General features: G+C 43.0%; 1 protein-coding gene and 1 long non-coding RNA gene across 10 annotated transcripts in view; one reads left to right on the top strand and one right to left on the bottom strand.

Moving 5' to 3' along the window:
• LOC147107033 (serine/threonine-protein kinase BRSK2) overlaps positions 1 to 11,946 on the bottom strand; it is a 1,115,513-nt gene extending 1,103,567 nt beyond the window's left edge. For 2 of the 8 annotated variants that reach the window (XM_086008028.1, XM_086008027.1), the window contains exon 1: positions 11,192 to 11,946. In XM_086008028.1, coding sequence (XP_085864154.1) covers positions 11,192 to 11,282 — 91 coding nt within the window. In that variant the 5' untranslated portion in view covers positions 11,283 to 11,946. The other 6 variants (XM_086008038.1, XM_086008037.1, XM_086008033.1 and 3 more) reach the window with 4 other exon arrangements.
• Positions 770 to 23,904, top strand: LOC147107032 (uncharacterized). Of its 2 annotated transcripts, none has more exons than XR_015081010.1 (3): positions 770 to 3,137; positions 3,345 to 3,445; positions 23,648 to 23,904. It is a non-coding gene; the product is annotated as an uncharacterized LOC147107032 (long non-coding RNA). The 2 variants fall into 2 exon arrangements; XR_015081011.1 differs by lacking the exon at positions 23,648 to 23,904 and adding an exon at positions 4,415 to 5,618.
• Positions 23,905 to 25,327: the final 1,423 nt, after the last annotated feature.

Raw genomic sequence — 25,327 nt, 5'->3', positions numbered from 1 at the left:
CTTTCACCATTTAGGAAATACTCTGCCTTTCTGTTTTTTCTACCAAAGTGGATAACTTCACATTTATCCACATTATATTCCATCTGCCATGTTCTCGCCCACTCACTGAGCCTGTCGAGATCCCCTTGAAGCCTCTTCACACCCTCTTTGCAACTGACACTGCCACCTAGCTTTGTATCATCAGCAAATTTGGAAATGTTACATTTAGTCCCCTCATCCAAATCATGGATATAGATTATGAATAGCTGGGGCCCAAGCACCGATCCTTGCGGTACCCCACTAGTCACAGCCTGCCATCCTGAAAAAAACCCATTTATCCCTACTCTTTGTTTTCTGTCTGTTAAACAATTCTCAATCCATGCTAGTGTATATTACCCCCAATTCCATGTGCCCTAATTTTGTTCACCAACCTCTTGTGTAGGACCTTATCGAAGGCCTTCTGAAAATCCAAATATACCATATCTGCCAGTTCCCCTTTGTCTACTCCACTAGTTACATCCTCAAAAGAGCTCCAATAGGTTTGTTAAACAGGATTTCCCTTTCATAAATCCATGTTGACTCTGCCCATTCTCACTATTAGTTTCTAAGTGCCCAGTTATTGCATCCTTTATAATAGATTCCAGCCTTTTCCCAACTACTGATGTGAGGCTAACAGGTCTGTAGTTCCCAGTTTTCTCTCACTCCTTTCTTAAATAGCGGGGTTACATTTGCTATCCTCAATCTGCAGGAACTGTTCCAAAATCTATAGAATTTTGGAAGATGACAACCAATGCGTCCATTATCCCAATGGCCACCTCTTTCAAAACCCTAGGATGTAGGTCATCCAGTCCTTGGGATTTATCGACTTTTAGTCCCATTAATTTTGCTAGTACTGTTTTTTTACTAATTATAATTTCTTTAAGTTCCTCATTCGCGCCACACATTTGGTTTTCTCATATTTCTGGGAGGTTTTTTGTGTCTTCCTCCGTGAAGTCAGAAACAAAGTATTTAAATATGACACGGCTTCCACTACAGTATGTGAAACAAGGAGTTTGACTATAAAACAAAAATTAAACTTGGTATAAATTTTCACTAGAATTATAGTCAGCTTTTTTTTGGAGTTTAGAATAATTGACCCATACCCTGAAGAATGTTGCACTTGCAGTATTTATATCCGAATCAGAGGGTCCATTTAAACACAGATTGCAAAATGTAGACATCGGAATCTTGATAAGCTCATAGAATTGGGTCCAAAATTAAAAATATGAGGCATCAACTAATAAAATATAACTTTTAAACCTTAACAAAGCACCCATCATTAATAATCTTACACATTGTTTGAACTGTCAAACACTGGCAGATCACTTTTGCTGCTGTTGAGTGAATTTGAGGTATCATTGTTGCTGGGGTGTGGAAGTGAAGAGGAGTCTACTGAAAGAATTTGGAAAGAAGTTTGTAAGAAAGTTTATTTTTTCAATGAATTCATGGAAAAATGTTAATGTTTTCCCTACTCAATGAAGACAGAGAGGCAAATAAATCTCTGCATTAATATGGGGAGAAACCGTTGTTTCCCATATGCACCGTTTTATAGTGAGCACAAAGAAATATATTTTTAAACATTAGTTGCTCTTTTCTGTTACTGTCCATCTGTTTATTGTTAGTTTTATAGTGAACACAAAGAAAAAATAAACAAATTTGTATTTTTTCTTCAATGTGTGACTTCATTATAAGATTTTTTTATTTTTATTCGTTCATGGAATGTGGGTGTCGCTGGCAAGGCCAACATTTATTGCCCATCCCTAATTGCCCTTCAGAAGGTGGTGGTGAGCCGCCTTCTTGAACCGCTGCAGTCCGTGTGATGAAGGTACTCCTACAGTGCTGTTAGGGAGGGAGTTCCAGGATTTTGACCCAGCGACGATGAAGGATCGGCGATATACTTCCAAGTCAGGATGGTGTGTGCATTTCAGGGAAACTTGCAGGTGGTGGTGTTCCCATGCGCCTACTGCCCTTGTCCTTCTAGGTGGAAGAGGTCACAGGGTTGGGAGCTGCTGCCGAAGAATCCATTCCAGATATGGGTCTATATTGAAAATAAATATGCAAACTCCTTCCAGTCCATACTACTGTTACACGAATGGCAGCCCAGTGGAAAACAACATTCAACAGTGAAGTAGAAATTTTCTCCTTTTCAGGTTAGTGAGCTGACAAATTGTTCCTCACGTTTAACAGAAAAAAGGAGATGCTCTCATTCCAGCAAGTTCATAATCCAAGCCTTCTTTGAGTTTTCAGTGTCATCTGTGCTAAACCAGAGAAGCACCCAACAATCCTATCTTTGCAACAGGAAGCAGGAGAAAAATCAACAAAACAAAAAATGATGATTGGGCTGCCTTTACAAGCATACCAAACTAATAAAGCCACATTAAAGGATAAAATTGTTTGGATTTCAGAAAAGTCAGAGCTAGGAGATGTAGTGCTCAGTGCTTTCTTGCCAGTACAGCAGAGTCAAAATGAACTGAAGTAGCCAAATTACATGGTCACTCCCAGCCTCCCACTTCTACCCTGACCCTGACTGTCGTCCTTATTAAGGACGGTCTTTATATTTGATTAGCTGCTATACCCATGATGGACAAAGGAGTTGATAGTGAGTTCAACCAAAAAATAAACATTTTCAAATTCAAAAATTGTACTTTTTTTATATTCAGATAATATAATTTATTATTGGGTCCAAAATTTCCCAATAAATCAACTAAAGATCAGTCAACCAACCTGCCGTGTAGTGTCTCTGTAAAAACAGGCAATGCCAGCATGAGAACTGACCAAAACAGGATAAAAGGCCCAGAATATAATAGAAAAGATATTTATTACAAACAATCAGAGATACCAGGGAGGAATTGCAAGGTTGTAAAGGGCCATTCACACTCATCATCTTTTTCGCAAAGTCAATGCTTTGCCTACATTCTGTTCACTTACAAATGTACATGTACTGTAAAACTGGATGAAAATTGATTTTTTATATCTTTGCTCCACAGATGGTCCCTAACCTATTCTTAAATATATGACAGTTGTAAACTGCTCAAGCTTTGCTGCTGTGGATTATCATCAAAACCACTCCACTGGCTTGTAATCACTCTCTACTAGCCCTTATTCTCAGTATAATTCAGGTAGCCAAGATATTATACCAATTATCTTAAATACATTAACAGCAAGTAATTTAAAAGCCTACACCAAAAAATATTGTTTCTGAAATTATGAAAGCCTTAGGCTATACTTTCCATAGTAAGCGTAAATGCAGGTGCATACGCTCTCGATTTACTTGCACGCACTTATATTTTAGCCCTGAATCATTACAAATTTGCATATGCTTACAGATAAGATCTACAATCTATGAAAAGGATTGCTCCACCCAAGCCCATTAATTATGGAAACTGGGCGTGCACAGCTCAGAACTCGATGCATGCAAGTTAATACAGTAAGTACAAATGCTAAAAAAAAAATCCTTAAAAGTATGTTCGAGTATACCATATTTATAAACACAGCATGTTAATAACCGTGGCTCTGACCAAGACCGAATTATTCAAACTTCTTTATTAATATTGTGATGTGAGCAATGTCAAACCTGGAATTCTGGGCAGAGGCTACATCAGGGGACACATCACTGCCATCCTCAAATGTAGAACTACAACCGCCTGTGGTTTTGGGGGGGGGGGGGGGGGGGCGGGCGGAGCTATATGTAGCTAAAATGTCTACGCTAGTAATGATTACCTAATGGTTTTAGTTTGTTCAAAGCAACACTGTCTATTTCCAACAATTTAAAAAAAACCACAGGCAGCCATTTTTGGTTTGTTTTCTCGGGATACATTTAGGCGAGCTGGAATGGAAAGGTTAATGATCCCCTTACCTTAACTGATCTTTATGCATGATTTCATCCTACAAAAAGTCAATTATGTTTTCCACTTCCAGCTATCATAATGAATAGAACTAGTAATGGTACTCAGCAGCTTTTTATAGCACACACAGTAAACACTCAAGTACAAGAGGTATCTTCAAGAGTGTTTACTGTACATGCTGTGTAGTCACAATAGACACTAACAACAGTGTAACAATGTTACCTGCAGAAAACACCTATTCCCAAATTTGGGCATCTAAGCACTCAAAGTAAACCAATTACCTGTATAGCCAAACTAAAATCCTACAAGGCTCTCAAAAAAAAACATTTTTGATAAAGCTATATAACAAATATTTGCAGTATCTCTTGATATATTCTGCTGTGTAGGCAAAGGAATGCCACTTACAATCCAGGGTTGCTCACTGGGGCTTCTGTATAGTTCTTAATGTCCAAAAACAGACTTCATACGGGAAGGACTGAATGCAAGTGTTTATTAGTGTCAATGTTCAGAAATAAAGCTTCTAAGAATTCTACTGTTTCCATTTACTTCAGATGCGATAAGCAACGGTGAGTGGAAGACACAGTATATTAGAACACTGCTGCCTCACCCACAATAACCAGCTACTTACAAAATGTCTTCATAAGTTAGATATTGCTTCCTTACCAAGGAATTTTCTCCTGTGGCATCTGGGAAGAGTTACAATATAACATTTTTGAAAAGGCTACAAGCTATAAAAGCAACAAATATTTTATAGTGTTGCACCCTGTAGATGCACAATAAATGAAGGAAAAAATAGTTTTGCTCAGAAAAACTACTCTGTAGTAACTACAGTTTTCATATGTAAAGAAACTATATCAAAGAGGCATTGATAATTTTAAATGCAGTATTCGGCTGCAGTAATCATTCATGGAATTACATTTTCTTTGAAATAATGAGCAGAGTTACTCAACAATCACATTTCAACAAAAATGGAGCAGTGCCCCTTTAATATTGATAATGATAACCCTGTACAGAGCTTGAAACTGCTGTTTTACTGTAGCTTAGAAAAGGTTGGTTTATTGTGACTTCTGTTTACACCATTTGGTAACATTAAATTAGCAATACTAACATTCTCAGCACAAAGGGCATATTCAAAACTTTGATTGCTCTCATCCTTATCTATATGACTCATGAGCGTCCCCCCCACCCCCCCCCCACAAATAACATACTCTAAACTGGTTGAGGATTACAGTATCACTGCATCAAAATGACCTTGACAATTATTTGATATTAAAAATTGTGGATCTACAATGTTGTAATAAGTTATAACATTGGAATAATTTCTCTGTTCAGTGCCTATTCAAGTAAAAATAAAGTTGTCCATTGCATACAGCAGATCTGATTGCTCAATAGGGAATGTTAATACATCATCACTCACCAATGACCCATGCTCCTGTTCTATCATTCTGCAGCCAAATCCATGCCTCCCCACTCTCGCCCATCCTCAAACAAGCCTCCTTGCTCCTTCCAAGTCAGAGTCCCAGGTCCTGGCCTTTCCAATATCTACAAGGCCTCCATACCTAGGCCTGATCCAACTTCCACCTAGCCCCAAATACCACCCCAGCTCCCTTCCAGTTTAGCCTACATCCACCTTGTCCATCTGCCCGTTCTTTTGCCATCACCCCACACCGCTCCACCCCTAAAATCCATCCGATGCCAATTCCCTCAACTATCTTGCGTAAAAGCAACAATACAACATATGCTCCAGGCCTCCAGTCCAGAGTGGCTGGAACATGTCTGTGGCATTCCAAGTCTGCAGGTCTCTAAGTGAGGGGAACAGGAGAGTGTGAGACATACAAAAAATGAAAGTGTGCAAGAGAACAAAACTGGCATACAGAAAGTTTGAGACATACAAAATAAACGGAAAGAACTCTTTACAACTGCCTAAGTACAGAACTCTTAACCAATGATGTTACAATGAAAACTATTGAAGAACTCTATATACCACCTCAATTTAACTAAGGTAATCCCCTTAAGTATTTAATATCCTCTGTAGCTTTTGAAATAAGTGGGTACTTAATTGCCTCTAAAAATACAAACATACTTTCTGCAAAACATTTCTATTTTTCTCATTTTACATTCTACATATTCTTCCTGTGGCCACCCCTCAATCTCAAATAGCCCCCTTCAGACAAGAACAAAAAAAAACAACCAAGTTGTAGGCTACTGCAAGATTACAATCAAATATTCCTCCAGGAGTGGTTCCAGATGCTGAGCCCAAGAAAAAGAGTAAAAAAAACAAAAACACACAGGTGATAATCAGCAATAGTCCATTACTGCCCAAGAAGAAGTGAGTCTGGTTCAACCAAAATGGAATGATTCAATATTTTGTATATAGTACCATTATGGGGAAATCACTGGTTAAGAAGGAGCAGCAGCCCACAGGGACCCATCATACTCAAAGTCCAAAGGAAACCTATCCCCTTAGAGCTTTGCCTCCGCACCCAAGACACAACTCCACTTACTGCACCCTATTCTACATCATATTATCAGAGAACATACAAGATCCAAGGAGGTCCTAGTGCAAGACAAACATACCACACCCATTCAAGCTCCAAATTTCACTCCTACTCAGGAGGATATATATAGGTCAGCAACAAAGACATGCATCCCAATCCTTATGAACAGCCCCTTTCCCCCAGACAGACATTATACTTGTCGGAAATCTGCAATTCCAATTGGAGAACGCGTGGGCAAACATTAAGCTACCCCAGCCCTTTTCTAGCAGTGCACCATTTCCAACTTTGGGTGCCCCCCCAACCCCTTCCCCAAGATGAATCTACTTAATGGGAGGAGAAAGAGGGGGGAAAGGAAGCAACCACACTGACCCTTCCATGCCTCACCAAGTATCAGTCGTCAAAGCACCACTCCTGCAGCAGCATAAAAAGGCCCCAAGCCCCACCACCCTTACAGAACACACTCTACAACTAACTCTCTACATATTGACAGAACGGTTAATCTGTTTATGCAAAACTGTACAATGTCCTCAAGCACCAATAGCAGTGATAATATTTAGAATCATAGAATGGTTACAGCACAGAAGGAGGTCAGTCAGCCGTCGAGCCCATGCACTTCAGCTAGTCCCGCTCCCCCACCCTTTCCCCAGAGCCCTGCAATTTTTTTTCCTTCAGGTACTTATCTAATTCCCTTTTGAAAGCCATGATTGAGTCTGCCTCCACCACCCTTTCAGGCAGTGCATTCCAGATCATAACCACTCGCTGCGTAAAACAGTTTTTCCTCATGTCACCTTTGGTTCTTCTGCCAATCACCTTAAATCCGTATCCTCTGCTTCTCGCCAATGGGAACAGTTTCTCTTTATCTACTCTGTCTGGACCCCTCAAAAATTTGAACACCTTTATCAAATCTCCTCTCAACCTTCTCTGCTCAATCAGGTAACTGCGTGATTCAGTGAGTTTGAACACTTACCTTTCACTTCTGGGAGCTATGTTTGAATCCATACCAGTCTGATGGGTTTAAAATTTCCTCTGCTAGCTGCAATGGCTTGGCCTGAAGTGACTGAGCAGTCTCAACTAAGTTCAGCTGCCCATAGTACAAATCTCTGCCTTATTTTTGACAGTTTCAGTCTCGTGTCAAATTGGTGCAGGTGAGAGTGGTTGTCTGAAATTAGGGCTATGGCACATTGTTAAGCAGAGTAGAAGGAGGGAAAAGAAGAAAGGCTTGCATTTATATAGCATCTTTTATGACCACCGGATGTCTCAAAGCGCTTTACAACCAATGAAGTACTTTGTTGTAATGTGGGAAATACAGCAGCCAATTTGCACACAGCAAGGTCCCACAAACAGCAATGTGATAATGGCCAGATAATCTGTTTTTGTTATGTTGGTTGAGGGATAAATATTGGCCAGGACACCGGGGATAACTCCCTGCAATGAAGTATGTAATCTCTGTCATACCTACCCTGGAACTGTTTGACACTAATTCAGGATTCCCAAATTGAAAATGTTCCATTTCTCTGCTACCATCCCTTATCTTAATTCACAAAACAACAGCATCAAAAACAAATTGGCTCAATATGAAAAATATTTACTTGAAATGTGATGTTCCAACAAGATGCAAAGTAGCAATTAAAAGAAAATGGGGGCATTTTTTTGCTCTTCACGGTGAGGGGGGGCTGAGAGTTCTGGAGAATTAAACTTTTGGCTATCCGGTGTTAAAATCAACTGCTTCTAGATCTGGTCTCACAGCCAAATGTACAGTAACCATCTGTACTCTACCCAGTGACTTAACTAACACCTCAGAACACCCCTTATTGCACTAATGTGGGAGTTTCCATTTCTCACACCAGCCAACCTTGTGGCCTTTGAAAGATTACCAATTTATTTCTATCTTATTATGTTTAATTATTGGCTCTCTTTTTGCTATGCCCTCTCCCTCCCGTCAACAACCAAATCTCATTTAACTCAGGACCCTTGTAGTCAGTCTAGATTTAACCCCACTACACACAGGTAAAATGACAAGCTGCTAACAGTGTTATTCGCTACTATACAATGAAGTATTAAATAAGATTATACTGTGTTCCTGTAGTATAAGCAAGACAATTCAATTTTTTAAAAAGTACACAAATTATATTTAAGTGAGAGTCAAAGAGCAATCTACCTCCACCCTTGAATTGCTCTCCACGGCCACAATCTATTATTTTGCCTTCTAGATATAATGTAATAGACGTTTTGGTATCTAATCTCCTTGCACCACGCCCCCAAACCACCATAAAAAATTGCGCTGTCCCTGGTAGTTAGTACAAACTGGGCTTTAGCGAATATTTCCTGCCATACAGTAGGCTGTAAATGTTTTTTTTTAATTACAATGTATTACTTTACTTTGTTGCAGACATTCTATTGCAGTCTGCAAAGGAGTTAAATCAGCAATAAGCAACTGTAGCCAAAGGGTGTAATAAAACAAACGGCAACTTTATGGTTATAATAAGTGCTTAAATACGTGCCCTTGGGGTTACGTACGTGATCGCTGCTGTGCAAAAAAATAACCTCTACCTCCAGTTGGCCATTTATAACACAATCCTCAGCCAGCTAATATAACCCTTGGCTATATTTTAAGCATCATATCGCCCAAAAGTAATAAAACTGCGCGAGTAACGTTGGTCACTTTTTCCCTGAGAAATTATTAGCATGACTGCATCAAATACATTGACAACGCAAATTTCAATCGAACATGTCACCGTTTCTCAATACGCTTTTAACGCTGGGGACGTGAATTGGAAAAACCCCAGCCACTTTAGAAGTGCCGCTACCTTTTTCAAAATAAGAATGATGTCGGCCCAATACGAGACCATCTGGATTCGGTCTATCTGCCACTACCAAAAGGGATTGGACACGAAGCATTTTAATTATAATGCAAAGTATCGACCCAGAGAACAACACCACGCACACCACTGATTTCAATCACGACAAGATCATCCTGCCTAACCCCGTCTGAGCAACAGCAAAAGGAAAAAATAATCAGCTTCCCTGGATAATGAAAACCGCCCATCAGTTAAGACATTCTGAAAAATGACGCTTTTCCAAATACTACTTTTTTTCTGTCTGTCGGAAACAAAGAAATGCGATTGAAATTGTCCGTTCGTTATTTATTTTTAAATTATAAAGACTTCGAATCAAACAGTGCCCGTCAGTCAGCTCAGAACCCGTTCTGACATGTGGGGAACTAAGAGGCGACGCTTATACGAAGGAAATAAACTGGTGTCATAACCCAGAGACCCCGGCGTCCCACAGCCTGTATTGATATGACAGAAACTGGACAGTTCCTGCAAGGATGAAACCAAGCTCAGGGAAGTGGGGAAAGACGGTCAGATCCGCAGCGACACGTGGGTCAAAAAGATCGTTTAAATATAACCACACCGGTTCATTGTTTCCATCCCAAGTCGATAGAGGGCATTTAAATACAAGTCTTCACAGCGTGCAGGAGCCAGTCCTGTTCTTTTTCCTGGTTCCTGCTAACGGGACATGCATGGTGATTCCGGTATAAGCTCCATTATTCATTCAATCCTGCTTTGCGCATAACCCACAAACAAACACAAAAAAAACAATTTTAAACAACCCAGATTGAAAGACTTCCCCCTTACTAACCAAACAATTAAAACGCTGTTTGGGTGCTCAAACAATATACAGGCGCGCATATAATTATTTAGTCTCCTCTTTCCTGGTAACCCGCTATCTCTCGCGTTTTCCCTTCTCTCCTCCTTCAACACACCTTTCTGAAGGTACAGTACTAGGTTACTTTATTTCAAGGCTTCTGATGAAGGCTCAGATGTAAAATGCCAGAAAACGGGCGCACTTTTCGGCACGAAATCATGACTATGCTCCTGAAATGCATCTGTACGATGGGAGACCGCAAAAGTAGTAGTCGAAAGGTGCTGAAAAATCATCACCCAGCCATGAATACATCATTATCTGCTTGCTTTGGTTCGGCTGTGATTGTAGCTGTACAGTAATCGGTCAATAAAGCCGCAGAAGTGTTGGCGTATCAGGCCACCGCCGCCTAAGAAGATTAACAAAGCTAAATGCTCTGCTATACTACACAACGCAATGGACTGAAAGCCCGGTTTCAAAAGGATTAGACTATATTACTGTATTATGGAGAGTACGATTTACAATGTAAAAGAAACCGGACATGCCCACAAACTGCGAATGACTAGGGCAGCAGCTGGTAAGGTAACGCCTATTGTAGTCTCAGACAAACAGATGGACAAGCTCTGCCTTCGGACTATATGCTACAATGCATCAATTCCTTCAACAAAACACTGATCGAATAGCAGGTTAAAACATTTTCCACTTCCTTTCGGAATGAAACTGGACAAGCACCCTCAGAAAATATGGCAGAAATACTTCAATTGCGCTCCTGAAAAAATGATCAAAATCTTAGTTGAAATAACATGTTACATCACAATTCTATTTTTAAAATCCCAATTTAATTACACTTAATCAACATTGTTCAAAAGAAATCACAGAAAGGGAAGTCCCCAGACTCTAGTTCCTACAAACTACACGCAGGGCTGGTAGTATCACAGATGAACATACACTCATACCGCTCACCAATACTTCTAGCAGAGAATAAAACTGTTTACATATATAGTATATATAAAATTCTCAACAATTTCAAAAATAAATGCCTTTAATCTTTTACAAAGAAACATTCAAACTATGCAAGACTTCATTACAGTAGAATATGGATTACAAGATATTTCATTAGCTGGATACTAATAATAAGTGGAACAGCTATTGATATTGACTAATGTCATTAAAATTTGCGCAAACCTGTCTGTCCCTTTCCAAGCGTTTTTTCCAGTCGATATGGTCCCACGTATTGAGCATGTTGGGCTCCCCCGATTTCTTTACCCGTTGACATTTTGACCGGGTTTAAAAAAAAAAGAAATCCTTTGCAGATCCACTAACTGGTAGGTTTTATTTAAATTTTCTTTTTTCTGGTTAAAAAAAAATTGGGGGTTTTATTTGCAAAAAAAAATAAAATGAAAAAGGCTATGATCCATACACCATTGTGCTACACGCCAGTTCTACACCATGTAACAGTAGATACGATGTTATACGCTGAGGCAACCTAAAGTGCTAGCGGAAGCGCCTTGACGCGAGGTGATTGACACCACAACCAGCCACACACTGCTGGGAGGCGCTGTCAGAGACACCGCAGCAATTACCAGCCACAATACAATATAACCAGCAACTTCAGGATGCAGTCACTTTTATTTTAAAAAAAGACAGAAAAAACAAAGTTACTGGGAAAAGAAAGACTCTCGAGAGTGAAAACTTAAACTTCTCTTAAAATAATATACAAGAATGTTTCTAATGCAATTGGAAAAACTACAAAGCCCATCGTGCACTGCTTCTAAAAGGCACCTGTTCAGTGCTTGCTGTAATTTCTAGCTGGTAATTTAAAATTTCCGCTTTCAGGAGGTGAAAAAGTAGCCCGCCCACTTTGCAAAGCACCCAAAATGTATTTCAGCATTAAGCTGGTCTGTTTGTACTCGTGCAACAGTTTGGGTGTGTGTCATGCTGTACTGAAGGGCGGGTGTTGCTCTCTCCCCGGCGCTGCCGTCAGGAGGAGCCGCACCCTCTGCCAGAGGACGCGCAAGCGCGCTCCCTCTCCCCTGGGGATCAGGTGCATCGCTTGCAGCTTGGGACGCTGATTTCTGTAAAGGAAGAGTGCATAGAAATTATGTGTTTACTTATTATCTACGACCGTCGTAATTTACGTTTGCAGTGAATAGAAAAGCAAACACTGTTGCTCTTAAAGAAACAGTGACTTTATTAGCCTCTTAAAGCAAGGGTGAATTGTTCACATACCCTTTCACAGGAACAGGAGTAACCCATTCAGCCCCTCCAGCTTGTCTCACCATTCAGTTAGATTGCGTTTGATCAGTACCACAACTCCATTTACCTATTCCCTATCCCTTGATGCCCATACCCAACAAAAAACTATCGATCTCCGACTTGAAAATTTCGATTGACTCATCATCCACCCTTTTGGGGCGACAAGTTCCACTTTTTGCTACCCTTTCCGTTGAAAAGTGCTTCCTGATTTCCCTCCTAAATGGCCTAGCTCTGATTTTAAGATTGTGTCCCCTTGTTCTGGATTCCCCACCAGAGGAAATAGTGGGCTAAAAACTTGACTACTTGCTGCCACCTGTTACCGGCAGATTCATGAAAAAAATGGCGGCCGTTGCACTTTTGCCCGCCTCTGGTGACTGCCATTTTGGTGAGGGCCATAGTGTTGCTGTTCGCAGCGCTGCCCCTCGACATGCAAATCTGGAGAGCGTGACATCAGTCATCATGCAACACCGACTTGACGCCACACTCTGCGAACTTGCATTGAGTTTAGCGCCGGGTCCTAAGCTCGCTCTGAAAAGCGAGCGTGCAGCAGACTGAGAGAGACGCAGTCAGAACTTCTTAAAGGGACACATATATCTTTCAGGTAAGTTTTAATTTAAGCTTTTGAACTGGATTTTTAATATTTTATTGAAGTAGTGGCTTGGGGCAATAGATGTTAAAAGTTTTTTTTGAGTGCAGGGAGTGCTGCTGCATGCCTGCAATGCCTCAGGTTGTAAAGGAAGGCCTCTGAGAAAACAGAAAATGGTGGAAACACTCAGCAGGTAAGGCAGCATCTGTGGGGAGAGAAACAGAGTTCACGTCTCGGGTTGAGATGCTACCTGACCTGAGTATTTCCACCATTTTTTGTTTTATTTCATATTTTCAGCATCTGCTCACAGAGCGAAGAAGAAGTAGAGGAGGAGGAAGCAGGAGGAAATATACAACTGGGATAGCCCCTTTTTGGCCGGGATATCGGGATGGAATCATCCGCCTGCGGTACCAGTGACCACAACCCCAATTCTCCTTTCAACATTAGCCCCACACCTTACCTTCCTTCTGTTACTGACCATCACAGCATCTACTTGGCCACAATGCTGAAATAAAAGCCACCACAAAGCAAACTTTCCAATCCAAATTTATACATCTATCCATCCACTATGACATCAAGCAATCAATTTATGCATTCCCTTAGTGACTGTCTTGTGTGTGCCTTTGCCTATCCTTCTGATGTCACGCAGTGCTACCCTAGTGGCTGCAGCATGGCTGGTGGAAGACTGCTGACTTCCAGTGGGGGACACTGCAAATGGCCTTCCCGGTCGACCTTAAGGAGCTGGTGGCTGGGACTGTGAAATCGAGTGACAGTGTTTCTTCTTCTTCACTCTCCTCTCCATCTTCTTGGTCACCCATTGGCTGGGCAAGCTGCATTTCTTGGATGTGTGAAATGAGAAAGGCACAAGGGTGGAGTTGTGGTGAGGTGAGGGTGGGAAAGCAAGAGGTGCATATGGAACTACTACAACAACAACAGCAACAACTTGTATTTATATAGCGCCTTTAACGTAGTAAAATGTCCCAAGGCACTTCACAGGATTATAATAAGACAAAAAATTTGACACCGAGCCACAAAAGGAGAAATTAGAGCAGGTGACCAAAAGCTTGGTCAAAGAGGTAGGATTTAAGGTGTGTCTTAAGGGTGGGAAAAGAGGTAGAGAGGCAGAGAGGTTTAGGCAGGGAATTCCAGAGCTTAGGGCCTAGGCAACAGAAGGCACGACCACCAAAGGTTGAGTGATTATAATCAAGGATGCTCAAGAGGGCAGAATTAGAGGAGCACAGATATCTCGGAGGGTTATGGGGCTGGAGGAGATTACAGAGATAGGGAGGGGCGAGGCCATGGAGGGGTTTGAAAACAAGGATGAGAATTTTGAAATCGAGGCGTTGCTTAACCGGGAGCCAATGTAGGTTAGCGAGCACAGGGATGATGGGTGAACGGGACTTGGTGCGAGTTAAGACGCGGGCAGCCTAGTTGTGGATCACCTCAAGCTTACGTAGGGTAGAATGTGGGAGGCCAGCCAGGAGTGCATTGGGATAGTCAAGTCTAGAGGTAACAAAAGCATGGATGATGGTTTCAGCAGCGGATGAGCTGAGGCAAGGGCGGAGACGGGTGATGTTACGGAGGTGGAAATAGGCGGTCTTAGTTATGTCTCGGATATGTGGTCAGAAGCTCATTTCAGGGTCAAATATGACCCCAAGGTTGCGGACAATGTGGTTCAGCCTCAGACAGATGTTAGGGAGAGGGATTGAGTCACTGGCTAGGAAAGGGAATTTGTGGCCGGGACCAAAAACAATAGAAGAATGGTTATAGCACAGAATGAGGCTATTCGGCCCATCAAGCCCGTGCCGGCTCTCTGCAAGAGCACTTCAGCTAGTCCCCCTTCCCTGCACTTTCCCCGTAGCCCTGCAAATTTCTTTCCTTCAGGTACTTATCCAATTTCCTTTTGAAATAAGGAATGTCAGAAGTGGGAAAAGGAGGATAACGTATGAGGAGTTTTTTTTTATTCGTTCATGGGATGTGGGCATCACTGGCAAATCCAGCCCATCCCTAGTTGCCCTTGAGAACATTGGTGGTGAGCCACCTTCTTGGACCACTGCAGTCCGTGTGGTGAAGGTACTCCCACAGTGCTGTTAGGGAGGGAGTTCCAGGATTTTGACCTAGCGACGATGAAGGAACGGCGATATACCTCCAAGTCAGGATGGTGTGTGACTTGGAGGGGAACTTGGAGGTGGTGGTGTTCCCATGCGCCTGCTGCCCTTGTCCTTCTAGGTGGTAGAGGTCGTGGGTTTGGGAGGTGCTGCCGAAGGAGCCTTGGTGAGTTGCTGCAAAGCATTTTATAGATTGTACATACTGCAGCCACGGTATGCCAGTGGTGGAGGGAGTGAATGTTTAAGGTGGTAGATGGGGTGCCAATCAAGCGGGCTGCTTTGTCTTGGATGGTGTCGAGCTTCTTGAGTGTCGTTGGAGCTGCACTCATTCAGGCTAGTGGAGAGTATTCCATCACACTCCTTACTTGTGCCTTGTAGATGGTGGAAAGGCTTTGGGGACTCAGGAGGTGAGACACTTGCCACAGAATACCTAGCCTCTGACCTGCTCTTGTTGCCACAGTATTTATGTGGCTGGTCCAGTTAAGTTTCTAGTCAATGGTGACCCCCCCCCAGGATGTTGATGGTGGGGGATTCGGCAATGGTAATGCCATTGAATGTCAAGGGGCGGTGGTTAGATTCTCGCTTGTTGGAGATAGTCATTGCCTGGCACATGTGTGGCATGAATGTTACCTGCAACTTATCAGCCCAAGCCTGAATGTCGTCCAGGTCTTGCTGCATGCGGGCATGGACTGCTTCATTATCTGAGGAGTTGCAAATGGCGCTGAACACTGTGCAGTCATCAGCGATCATCCCCACTTCTGACCTTATGATGGAGGGAAGGTCATTGATGAAGCAGCTGAAGATGATTGGGCCTAGGACACTGCCCTGAGGAACTCCTGCAGCAATGTCCTGGGGCAGTGATAATTGATCTCCAACAACCACCTTCTTTTGTGTTGGGGTGACTCCAGCCAGTGGAGACTTTCCCCCCCGATTCCCATTGACTTCAGTTTTACTAGGGCTCCTTGATGCTACATTCGGTCAAATGCTGCCTTGATGTCTAGGGCAGTCACTCTCACCTCACCTCTGGAATTCAGCTCCTTTGTCCGTGTTTGGACCAAGGCTGTAATGAGGTCGGGAGCCGAGTGGTTCTGGTGGAACCCAAACTGGGCATCAGTGAGCAGGTTATTGGTGAGTAAGTGCTGCTTGATAGCACTGTCGATGACACCTTCCATCACTTTGCTGATGATTGAGAGTAGACTGATAGGGTGGTAATTGGTCGGATTGGATTTGTCCTGCTTTTTGTGGACTGGACATACCTGGGCAGTTTTCCACATTGTCGGATAGATGCCAGTGTTATAGCTGTACTGGAACAGTTTGGCTAGAGGCGCGGCTAGTTCTGGAGCACAAGCCTTCAGCACGACAGCAGGGATGTTGTCGGGGCCCACAGCCTTTCCTGTATCCAGTACGCTCAGCCATTTCTTGATATCACATGGAGTGAATCAAATTGGCTGAAGACTGGTTTCTCTGATGGTGAGGACCTCAGGAGGAGGCCGATAAGGATCATCCACTCGGCACTTCTGGCTGAAGATGGTTGCAAACGCTTCAGCTTTGTCATTTGCACTCACGTGCTGGGCTCCACCATCATTGAGGATGGGGATATTCATGGAGCATCCCCCTCCCGTTAGTTGTTTAATGGTCCAGCACCATTGACGACTGGATGTGGCAGAACTGCAGAGTTTTGATCTGATCCATTGATTGTGGGATCACTTAGCTCTGTCTATAGCATGCTACTTCTGCTTTTTAACATGCATGTAGTCCTGTGTTGCAGCTTCCCCAGGTTGGCACTGCATTTTTAGGTAAGCCTGCTGCTGCTCCTGGCATGCTCTTCTATACTCCTTATTGAACCAGGGTTGGTCCCCTGGCTTGATGGTAATGGTAGAGTGAGGGATGTGCATGAGGTTACAGATTGTGGTGGAATACAATTCTGCTGCTGCTGATGGCCCACAGCGCCTCATGGATGCCCAGATTTGAGCTGCTAGATCTGTTCTGAATCTATCTCATTTAGCATTGTGGTAGTGCCACACAACATGATGGCGGGTGTCCTCAGTGTGAAGACGGGACTTCGTCTCCACAATGACTGTGTGGTGGTCACTGCTACCAATGCTGGCCAAGGGCTCAGCCATGCCCCAGTCAAGAATGGCCAGCTTCGTTTGCTCCAAGGGGTAAGGGGAAGCTACGAATGGGAGGTGTGCCTTGTGTTTGGTACAGATTGTTGTTAGGTGAGTGATTGGGCGGGGGAGGGAGTTGTGCATTGAGAAGTTTGTGCAGCTGGTGGTGCAGTTGGGAGAAGATGGCTTTTGAAGATGCATTCACTGACCTTGACCACTGGGCTGAGGTCTTGAAGCTTCTTTGGACACTGGAGCCAGGTGGTGGGGGTGACACTGCTGGCAGTGATGGCCTCGATGATCTGGTCCCACATCCTTCTTTCTGGAGGACCTCCTGGCCCCTGTGGGTGGAGGCCATGTCTTGCAGTGTTGACCCCCTGCATGTGAGACCCTGGGTGTCCCTTCTTTGGCTTGCTAAGCCATTTTGTTAGTGCTGAAGCACTTTCCCCTTTTTTTTAGGTATGGAAGGCAATTCAGCTTTAAGAGCTGAAGACTGCCATTTGGGAATTATTTTTAATGTAAATTTTTTTCAGAAGGCAGTTGAGCTCTAAGGACTAAAAACTACCTATTTTTAAATGATTTTTATTTTTTTAATTTTAGAAGGCAGTTCCCCTTTAAGGGACCAACACTACTTTCTAAAATGACTTTCAAGAAAAGGTTGTTCTTGCTCCAGTGATGCTACGACCATGCTACATTGAGCCTCCTGCTGAGACTACTGCATGAAAGCCAGCCTTACGCAGTAAGTTTAGCACTGCGCTAATGTTAATTAGCAAGCTGCACCAATGTACCAGTGCTGCCAGCGCTATTAATTTTGATGGCCGTTAACTGCAGCCCGTGGTGGCACCAGCACGTTTCCAGTTCTGGAATTTTTAGCCCAGATTATCTGTATCTACGCTATTGAATCCCTTAATCTTTTTATATACCTCGATTAGTTCACCCCCTCAACCTTCTCAACTCAAGGGAATACAAGCTAAATTTATACAATTTGTCCTCATAATTTAACCCTTTTAGCCCTGGTATCATTTTGGTGAAGCTGTGCTGTACCCCTTCTACAGTCAATATATCTTTCCTGAGGTTCGGTGACCAAAACTGAATGCAATACTCCAGACGGGGTTTGACCAAGGCTCTGTAAAATTGAAGCATCACTTCCTCACTTTTTAATTCCACCCCCCTTGAGATAAAGGCCAAGACTCCATCAGCCTTTTTGTACCTGCACACTAGCTTTTAGTGATTTGTGTCTTTGGACACCTAAATCCTTTGCTTTTCCACAGCTCCAAGTTTCTCACCATTAAGAAAATATCCCTTTTTGTCTCCCTTGGATCGCCACATTGACCTCCATCTGTTATAGTTTTCCCCACTTACTTAGACTGTGCATGTCCCTTTGTAACTTCCTGCTCTCATCTTCACAACTTACTGTGCCTCCTAACTTAGTGTTATCTGCAACTTGGATATACAACTCTATTCCTTCACCCAAGTCATCAGTATATATGGTGAAGAGCTGAAACTCCAGGATAGATCCCTGAGGAACAGCACTCGTCACATCCATTTCAATTACACCTTTACTGACAATTTCATTCTTGGATCTTTTTCTAACATAAATGCTATTGCTTGCTTATTTGGTAAATACCATATAAATATTGGAAACATAGCTAATTTGGAAAAATAAATATTCAAAAATATTAATTTTATGTAGGTGATTTTAGTTTCAGGGTTACCTTTGAATACTCTAGAGTCATCAGTTACTACATTTCAGTCCGTAAAGATACCTGTGGGATATTTTACAAGTACACCACTGAATAAATTGAACAATGATTACATACATCATGAGTGTAGTGCAATTATCTTTGTAACATCCATTTTAATATGGATTATGGTGATCATAAAAAGCTGTTTCAAATGATCTTTATGTGACACAAGTAAATGAACAAACATATTCGCCCAGAATTTACTGTGTTATCCCAGACAGGATATTGGCAGAAACAGCAGGAAAATGGGGTGTTGCCTCCTCGCTCTGATCTGGATTTTCCCACCCCTGACTTCCATCATAATAGCCGTTGGCTGCCCTAACCCTGCCCACCATATATAAGCTATGATAGGGGCAGGGACAGGCCTGGCAAGTCACCTAATTTCCCTGCCTTCTGTCCCTGTTTCTGCCATTTCTAGGGACCACCATGAGAGGAGTAGAGGTAATCCCTATGCAGTGGCGGAAGGCCTTGCTCGATGCCCCTTTGTGAGGGAAAATCGGCACCTATTGGGCACTTTTCCCTGCAATTAGGCCACATTCCTTTACTTTCTTAGGTGGAGGCCTAGAAACTGCTTGTCCCTCATTTATCTTTGGGGTCGACTGCCCTCTTAAATCTTTTTGCCTCTTTGGGTGCTGCAGCACTGCCAAACTTTCCTCAGGGCCTCTGGTGGCCTTTAGCTTGCTGGCAGAGATGCCGCTGGGAGCTTGCCACATAATAATCCCTGATCTAGAAAACTGGGCTGGGGGTCATGGCATGGTTAGAGCAGCAAGTGGAAGTCCCTAGAGTGTATACGGGATGGTTTCCTGGACCAATATGTCGAGGGACCAACTAGAGATCAGGCAATCTTAGACTGGGTATTATATAATGAGAAAGGATTAATTAGCAATCTTGTTGTGTGAGGCCCCTTGGGGAGGAGCGATCATAATATGATAGAATTCTTCATTAAAATGGAGAGTGAAGTAGTTGACTCAGAGATTAGGGTCCTGAATTTAAATAAAGGAAACTACGATGGTATGAGGCACGAGTTGGCTAGGATGGATCGGGGAACGTTACTTAAAGGGTTGATGGTGGTTAGGCAATGGCAAACATTTAAAGATCGCATGGATGAACTACAGAATTTGTTCATCCCTGCTTGGCATAAAAATAAAACAAAAAAGGTGACTCAACCGTGGCTAACAAGGGAAATTAGGGATAGCATAAGATCCAAGGAGAGGATATATAATTTCGCCAGAAGAAGCAGCAAACTTGAGGATTGGGAGCAGTTTAGGATTCAGCAAAGGAGGACAAAGCTATTAATTAAGAGGGGAAAAATAGATTATGAGAGTAAGCTTGCCGGGAACATAAAAACTGACTGTAAAAGCTTCTATAGATATGTGAAGAGAAAAAGTTGGTGAAGTCATGCGTAAGTCCCTTGCAGTCAGAATCAGGGGAATTTATAATGGGGAACAAAGAAATGGCTGACCAATTAAATACATACTTCCGTTCTGTCTTCACAAAGGAGGACACAAATAACCTTCAAGAGATGTCGGGGAACATAGGGTCCAATGAGAGGGAGGAATTGATTGAAATCAGTATTTGTAGGGAAATGGTGTTAGGAAAATTGACAGCTGATAAATCCCCAGGGCCTGATAATCTACATCCTAGGGTACTTAAGGAAGTGGCCCCAGAAATAGTAGGTGCATTGCTGGTCATCTTCCAAAATTCTATAGACTCTGGAATAGTTCCCATGGACTGGAGTGTAGCTAATGTAACCCCACTATTTGAAAAAGGTGGTAGAGAGAAAACGGGGAATTATAGACCGGTAAGCCTGACATTAGTAGTGGGGAAAATGCTAGAGTCCATTATAAAAGATGTAATAGCGGAGCACTTGGAAAACAGTGACAGGATCGGACAAAGTCAACATGGATTTACAAAAGGTAAGTCATGCTTGACTAATCTACTGGAATTTTTTGAGGATGCAACTGGTAGAATAGATAAGGGAGAACCAGTGGATGTGGTGTATTTGGACTTTCAGAAGGCTTTCAATAAGGTCCCGCATAAGAGATTAGCGTGCAAAGTTAAAGCACACGGGATTGGGGGTAAGGTACTGTCTTAGATAGAGAACTGGTTGGCAGACAGGAAGCAAAGAGTTGGAATAAACGGGTCCTTTTCCGAGTGGCAGGCAGTGACTAGTGGGGTACTGCAGGGATTGGTGCTAGGACCCCAGCTATTCACAATATATATAAATGAACTACACGAGGGAACTATATGTAATATCTCCAAGTTTGCAGATGACACAAAGCTGGGTGAGCATGTGTGCTGTGAGGAGGATGCAGAGAAACTCCAGTATGATTTGGACAGGTTGGGTGATTGGGCAGATGCACGGCAAATGCAGTATAATGTGGATAAATGCGAGGTTATCAACTTTGGTGGCAAAAACAGGAAGACAGATTATTATCTGAATGGCAATAGATTGGGAAAAGGGGAAGTTACACGAGACCTGGGTGTCCTTGTGCACCAGTCACTGAAGGTAAGCATGCAGGTGCAGCAGGCGGTTAAGAAGACAAATGGTATGTTGGCCTTCATAGCGAGAGGATTCGAGTACAGGAGCAAGGATGTCTTGCTGCAGTTGTACAGGGCCTTGGTGAGACCACACCTTGAGTATTGTGTGCAGTTTTGGTCACCTTATCTGAGGAAGGATGTTCTTGCCATGGAGAGAGTGCAGCGAAGATTCACCAGACTGATACCTGGAATGGCAGGAATGACATATGAGGAGAGATCGGGTTGATTAGGCTTATATTCGCTAGAGTTTAGAAGAATGAGAGGGGATCTCATTGAAACTTATAAAATTCTAACAGGACTAGACAGGCTAGATGCACGAAGGATGTTCCTGATGGCAGGGTTGTCCAGAACCATGGGTGACAGTCTAAGGATAAGCGGTAAGCCATTTAGGACTGAGATGAGGAGGAATTTCTTCACCCAGAGAGTGGTGAACCTGTGGATTTCTCTACCACAGAAGGCAGTTGAGGCCATTTCATTAAATATATTCAAGGAGGAGTTAGATATATTTCTTAAGGCTAAAGGGATCAAGGGATATGGGGACAAAGCAGGGACAGGGTACTGAATTTGGATGATCAGCCATTATCTCATTAAATGGCGGAACAGGCTCGAGGGGCCGAATGGCCTACTCCTGCTCCTGTCTTCTATGTTTCTATGTATCCCATCCTGTCCCTCCTGGGGCAGGAAAAGGAAATATCAGGCCACAGTGTTTCATTTGTATTGTTAGTACATTTTCTTTACATTTTTCAAATAAAAACCTGTGGCGGTACCACTGGTTGTCCCTTACATTGAGACACATAATTCCCTTTAACTTACCTTACTGTATGTTTAACTTACCTTTTGGGGCCGTTGCCCTTTTAACTTACCTGTTGGGGCCATTGCCCCTTTAAGACGCGCCCTAGCGCGCTGATGTCACGTCACGTACAACGTGATGTGCGTGCGCCGGCACAGCCTGGCCTAGCGTCTTCGGCCTCAACGGCCAGCCGACGGGAGCAACGCGATCTTCCGCTCCCGCGGCAAGCACCGGCACAGCCCGGCCTAGCATCTTCGGCCTCAACGGCCAGCCGACGGGAGCGACGCGATCTTCCGCTCCTGCGGCAAGCACCGGCACAGCCCGGCCTAGCATCTTCGGCCTCAACGGCCAGCCGACGGGAGCGACGCGATCTTCCGCTCCCGCGGCAAGCACCGGCACAGCCCGGCCTCGTGACCTCGGCCTCAACGGCCAGCGACGCAACGACGCGCATCACGTGACGCCCTAAGCGCGGGAAACGCGAGCAACGTGATGACGTCACAACACAAACGCGATGACGTCATCATGCTCCCCACAGGACTGCGAACTCAGTCCTCATGGAGTCCCCGCTGGGACAAGACTTACACTACGGTGCTCCTACAGTCAGCCATCTTACCTGCCATCTTACCTGCTGTAATTAGTCTGTTCCTGTAAATAAACAACTTATTTATAGTTCGTCGAAGTCAAACTCTCTTATTTAGTGGCGATCTACACGAACCGCTACAAACCTATAATTCTGGAAGTACACAGTAGCCTTGTTTTTACAGACCAGCAAAACCTGTGCCACGAATGGCTGTCTTAAAAAAAAGAACGATTTGCATTTATATAACACCTTTCATGACCTCAGGACACCCCAAAGCACTTTGCAGCCAATGAAGTACTTTTTTTGACGTGTAGTCACTGTTGTAATATAAGAAACGCAGCAGCCAATTTTTCACAACAAGGTCTCTCAAACAGCAATGTGATAATGGCCAGATAATCTGTTCTTTTAGTGATGTTGGTCAGGGGATCAATATTGGCCAGGGCACTCGGGAGAACTCCCCTGCTTTCCTTCGGATAGTGCCATGCGATCTTTTGCCTCCACCTGAGAGGGCAGACGGGGCTTCGGTTTAACGTCTCATCTGAAAGACGGCACCTCCAACAGTGCAGCGCTCCCTCAGCACTGCTCCGAAGTGTCAGCCTAGATTTTGTGCTCAGGTATCTGGAGTGGGATGATGACATGTGCACATAAAGCACACGATGCGAGCGCATCTGGGAACCGATTTTCAGTGCCACATTTTTGAGGTGAAGCCATTTCACGTAAGTTCACTTGTTTATATTGCTGGTTATTAAGGCTAAAGGGATCAAGGGATATGGGGAGAAAGCAGGGACAGGGTACTGAATTTGAATGATCAGCCATGATCTCATTAAATGGCGGAACAGGCTCGAATGGCCTACTCCTGCTCCTATCTTCTATGTTTCTATGGTTATTTTTCTCAAAGCCCATTTAACAAGCTTCTCTCTTACTGTTTAGCTGGGGTAAAGCAACCGTGAGCAGAAGCAAAGTGTGCTCTTGAGGCTACCATCAGCTGAAGTGTAACCAATGAAAAAGCTGATCAATCATGAGCTGTATGGAACGACAAAGGATTTAAGGAGGAGCAAATACCTTAAAACAGAACATTTGAAACTGCCATTGAGGCCTATAAAAGTAATGTCTATGACTGTAAATAATCGTGGTTTAACATTTAACTTTAATGGCACCTCATTAGTCTCTTGCTTGATACTTAGTGAAGCTCAAAATAAAAATAGATTTTCTCTGAATTTACACTGGTCTTTGGGCCCTATTTCTCTCCTGATTTTTCTCCCAGTTTTTGATGCTAAAAGTAAAAATGGAGAACAATGCTTTTTTTAAATCAACAACAACTTACATTTATATTGCACCTCTAATGTAGTAAAAAGTCCCAAGGCGCTTCACAGGAGAGGAATCAGACAAGAACTAGCTTTAAAGCTCCTCATACATGTGCCATAAAAATCTGAAATATCGTATTCACATCCACTGACATCAGCAAGATTCCTCAGTAGTTTTTGTACTCACCAGGCTTCCTTCTTGCAGATAGAAACCAAGGGTATTCATGCCTCAAATTCATTTCCCAGCTCCAAGAGAAGTCAATAGTTTCTGAAACTAATCTTCAAGTCATTTGTCATTTCCATTCTCTCATCCAGAGCAATTTTTAGGAATTTGGCATGAAAACCATCGCCACCTGCCACCCTGTTCGCTGGGCAATGGCATGTGAAGTTCAGTTTCTCCCAGTGAATTGATTCATTACAGCCTTTGATCTATGCAGCACACACCACTGGCCTTTCTAACATCCATGTAAATAGGTCCTTAGTCCTTACTATGGCCTGTTTGGCCAGATGGCAAATCAGTATAATGATCTCTCCAGACCCTTCCTGGAGGACACCAGTTTTACCAGTCACTGGCAATAGTCTAGCGGAACCCTTTGACTGTGATTGGCAAAGAGACTTTAGCCAATAGTTAAACAATTTAGGATAAGTTCTGTGTAACTGCATATCCTTGCAGACGAATGGAACCCATTTATTCTGCTTCACTTCCCTAGAAAATGCAAGTTTTTTCGTTAAATGACCCTTTTGGCATCACGAGTCACTGCATCAACCTATATTCATAACATCTCTTGATTGTTGTGAAGACGCCTCAGGCACCTCAGTATAAATTTTGGGGCTGCGCTTGATACTCTCTCAGGTACATAGTCACCGGTCACTCTGATAATGTGACCCAAGGACCATAACAATAAGACCTCTTGGTGTCTTTACTGAAAACTATGATATCACATGTGCCACCACACACGTTTCTTCTATCTTTTGGAAGATGGACTGAAAAGCATTCTAATGAGTCCAAGGCCAATTATAAACCAACAAACTGGTTTATTTTACATATAATATATAAATGAATAGAATACAGTTTTCACAGCAAGAGTCAAGCTGTCACTCCTCATAAAACATAACAAAATATGTAACTTTGCCCTTTGATATAGACCTAACTCATTTTACAAGTCAGAATTGTCTGAGTTGACTGGCACTAACTTTAGAAAGTGAGATCTTTCTAAAGTTCCAGACTGAAATCTGTTGGATTTTGTCTCTTCCAAAGAGAGAAAGCAAGACGAAGGTTGACTTCTGACATCTCCCTCAGCTCTCT

This window comes from Somniosus microcephalus, chromosome 15 (genome assembly GCF_052327205.1).
Source record: "Somniosus microcephalus isolate GS21.2 chromosome 15, FLI_Smic_1.0, whole genome shotgun sequence".
Taxonomy (NCBI): domain Eukaryota; kingdom Metazoa; phylum Chordata; class Chondrichthyes; order Squaliformes; family Somniosidae; genus Somniosus; species Somniosus microcephalus.
This window is presented reverse-complemented; position numbering and strand designations above follow the sequence as displayed.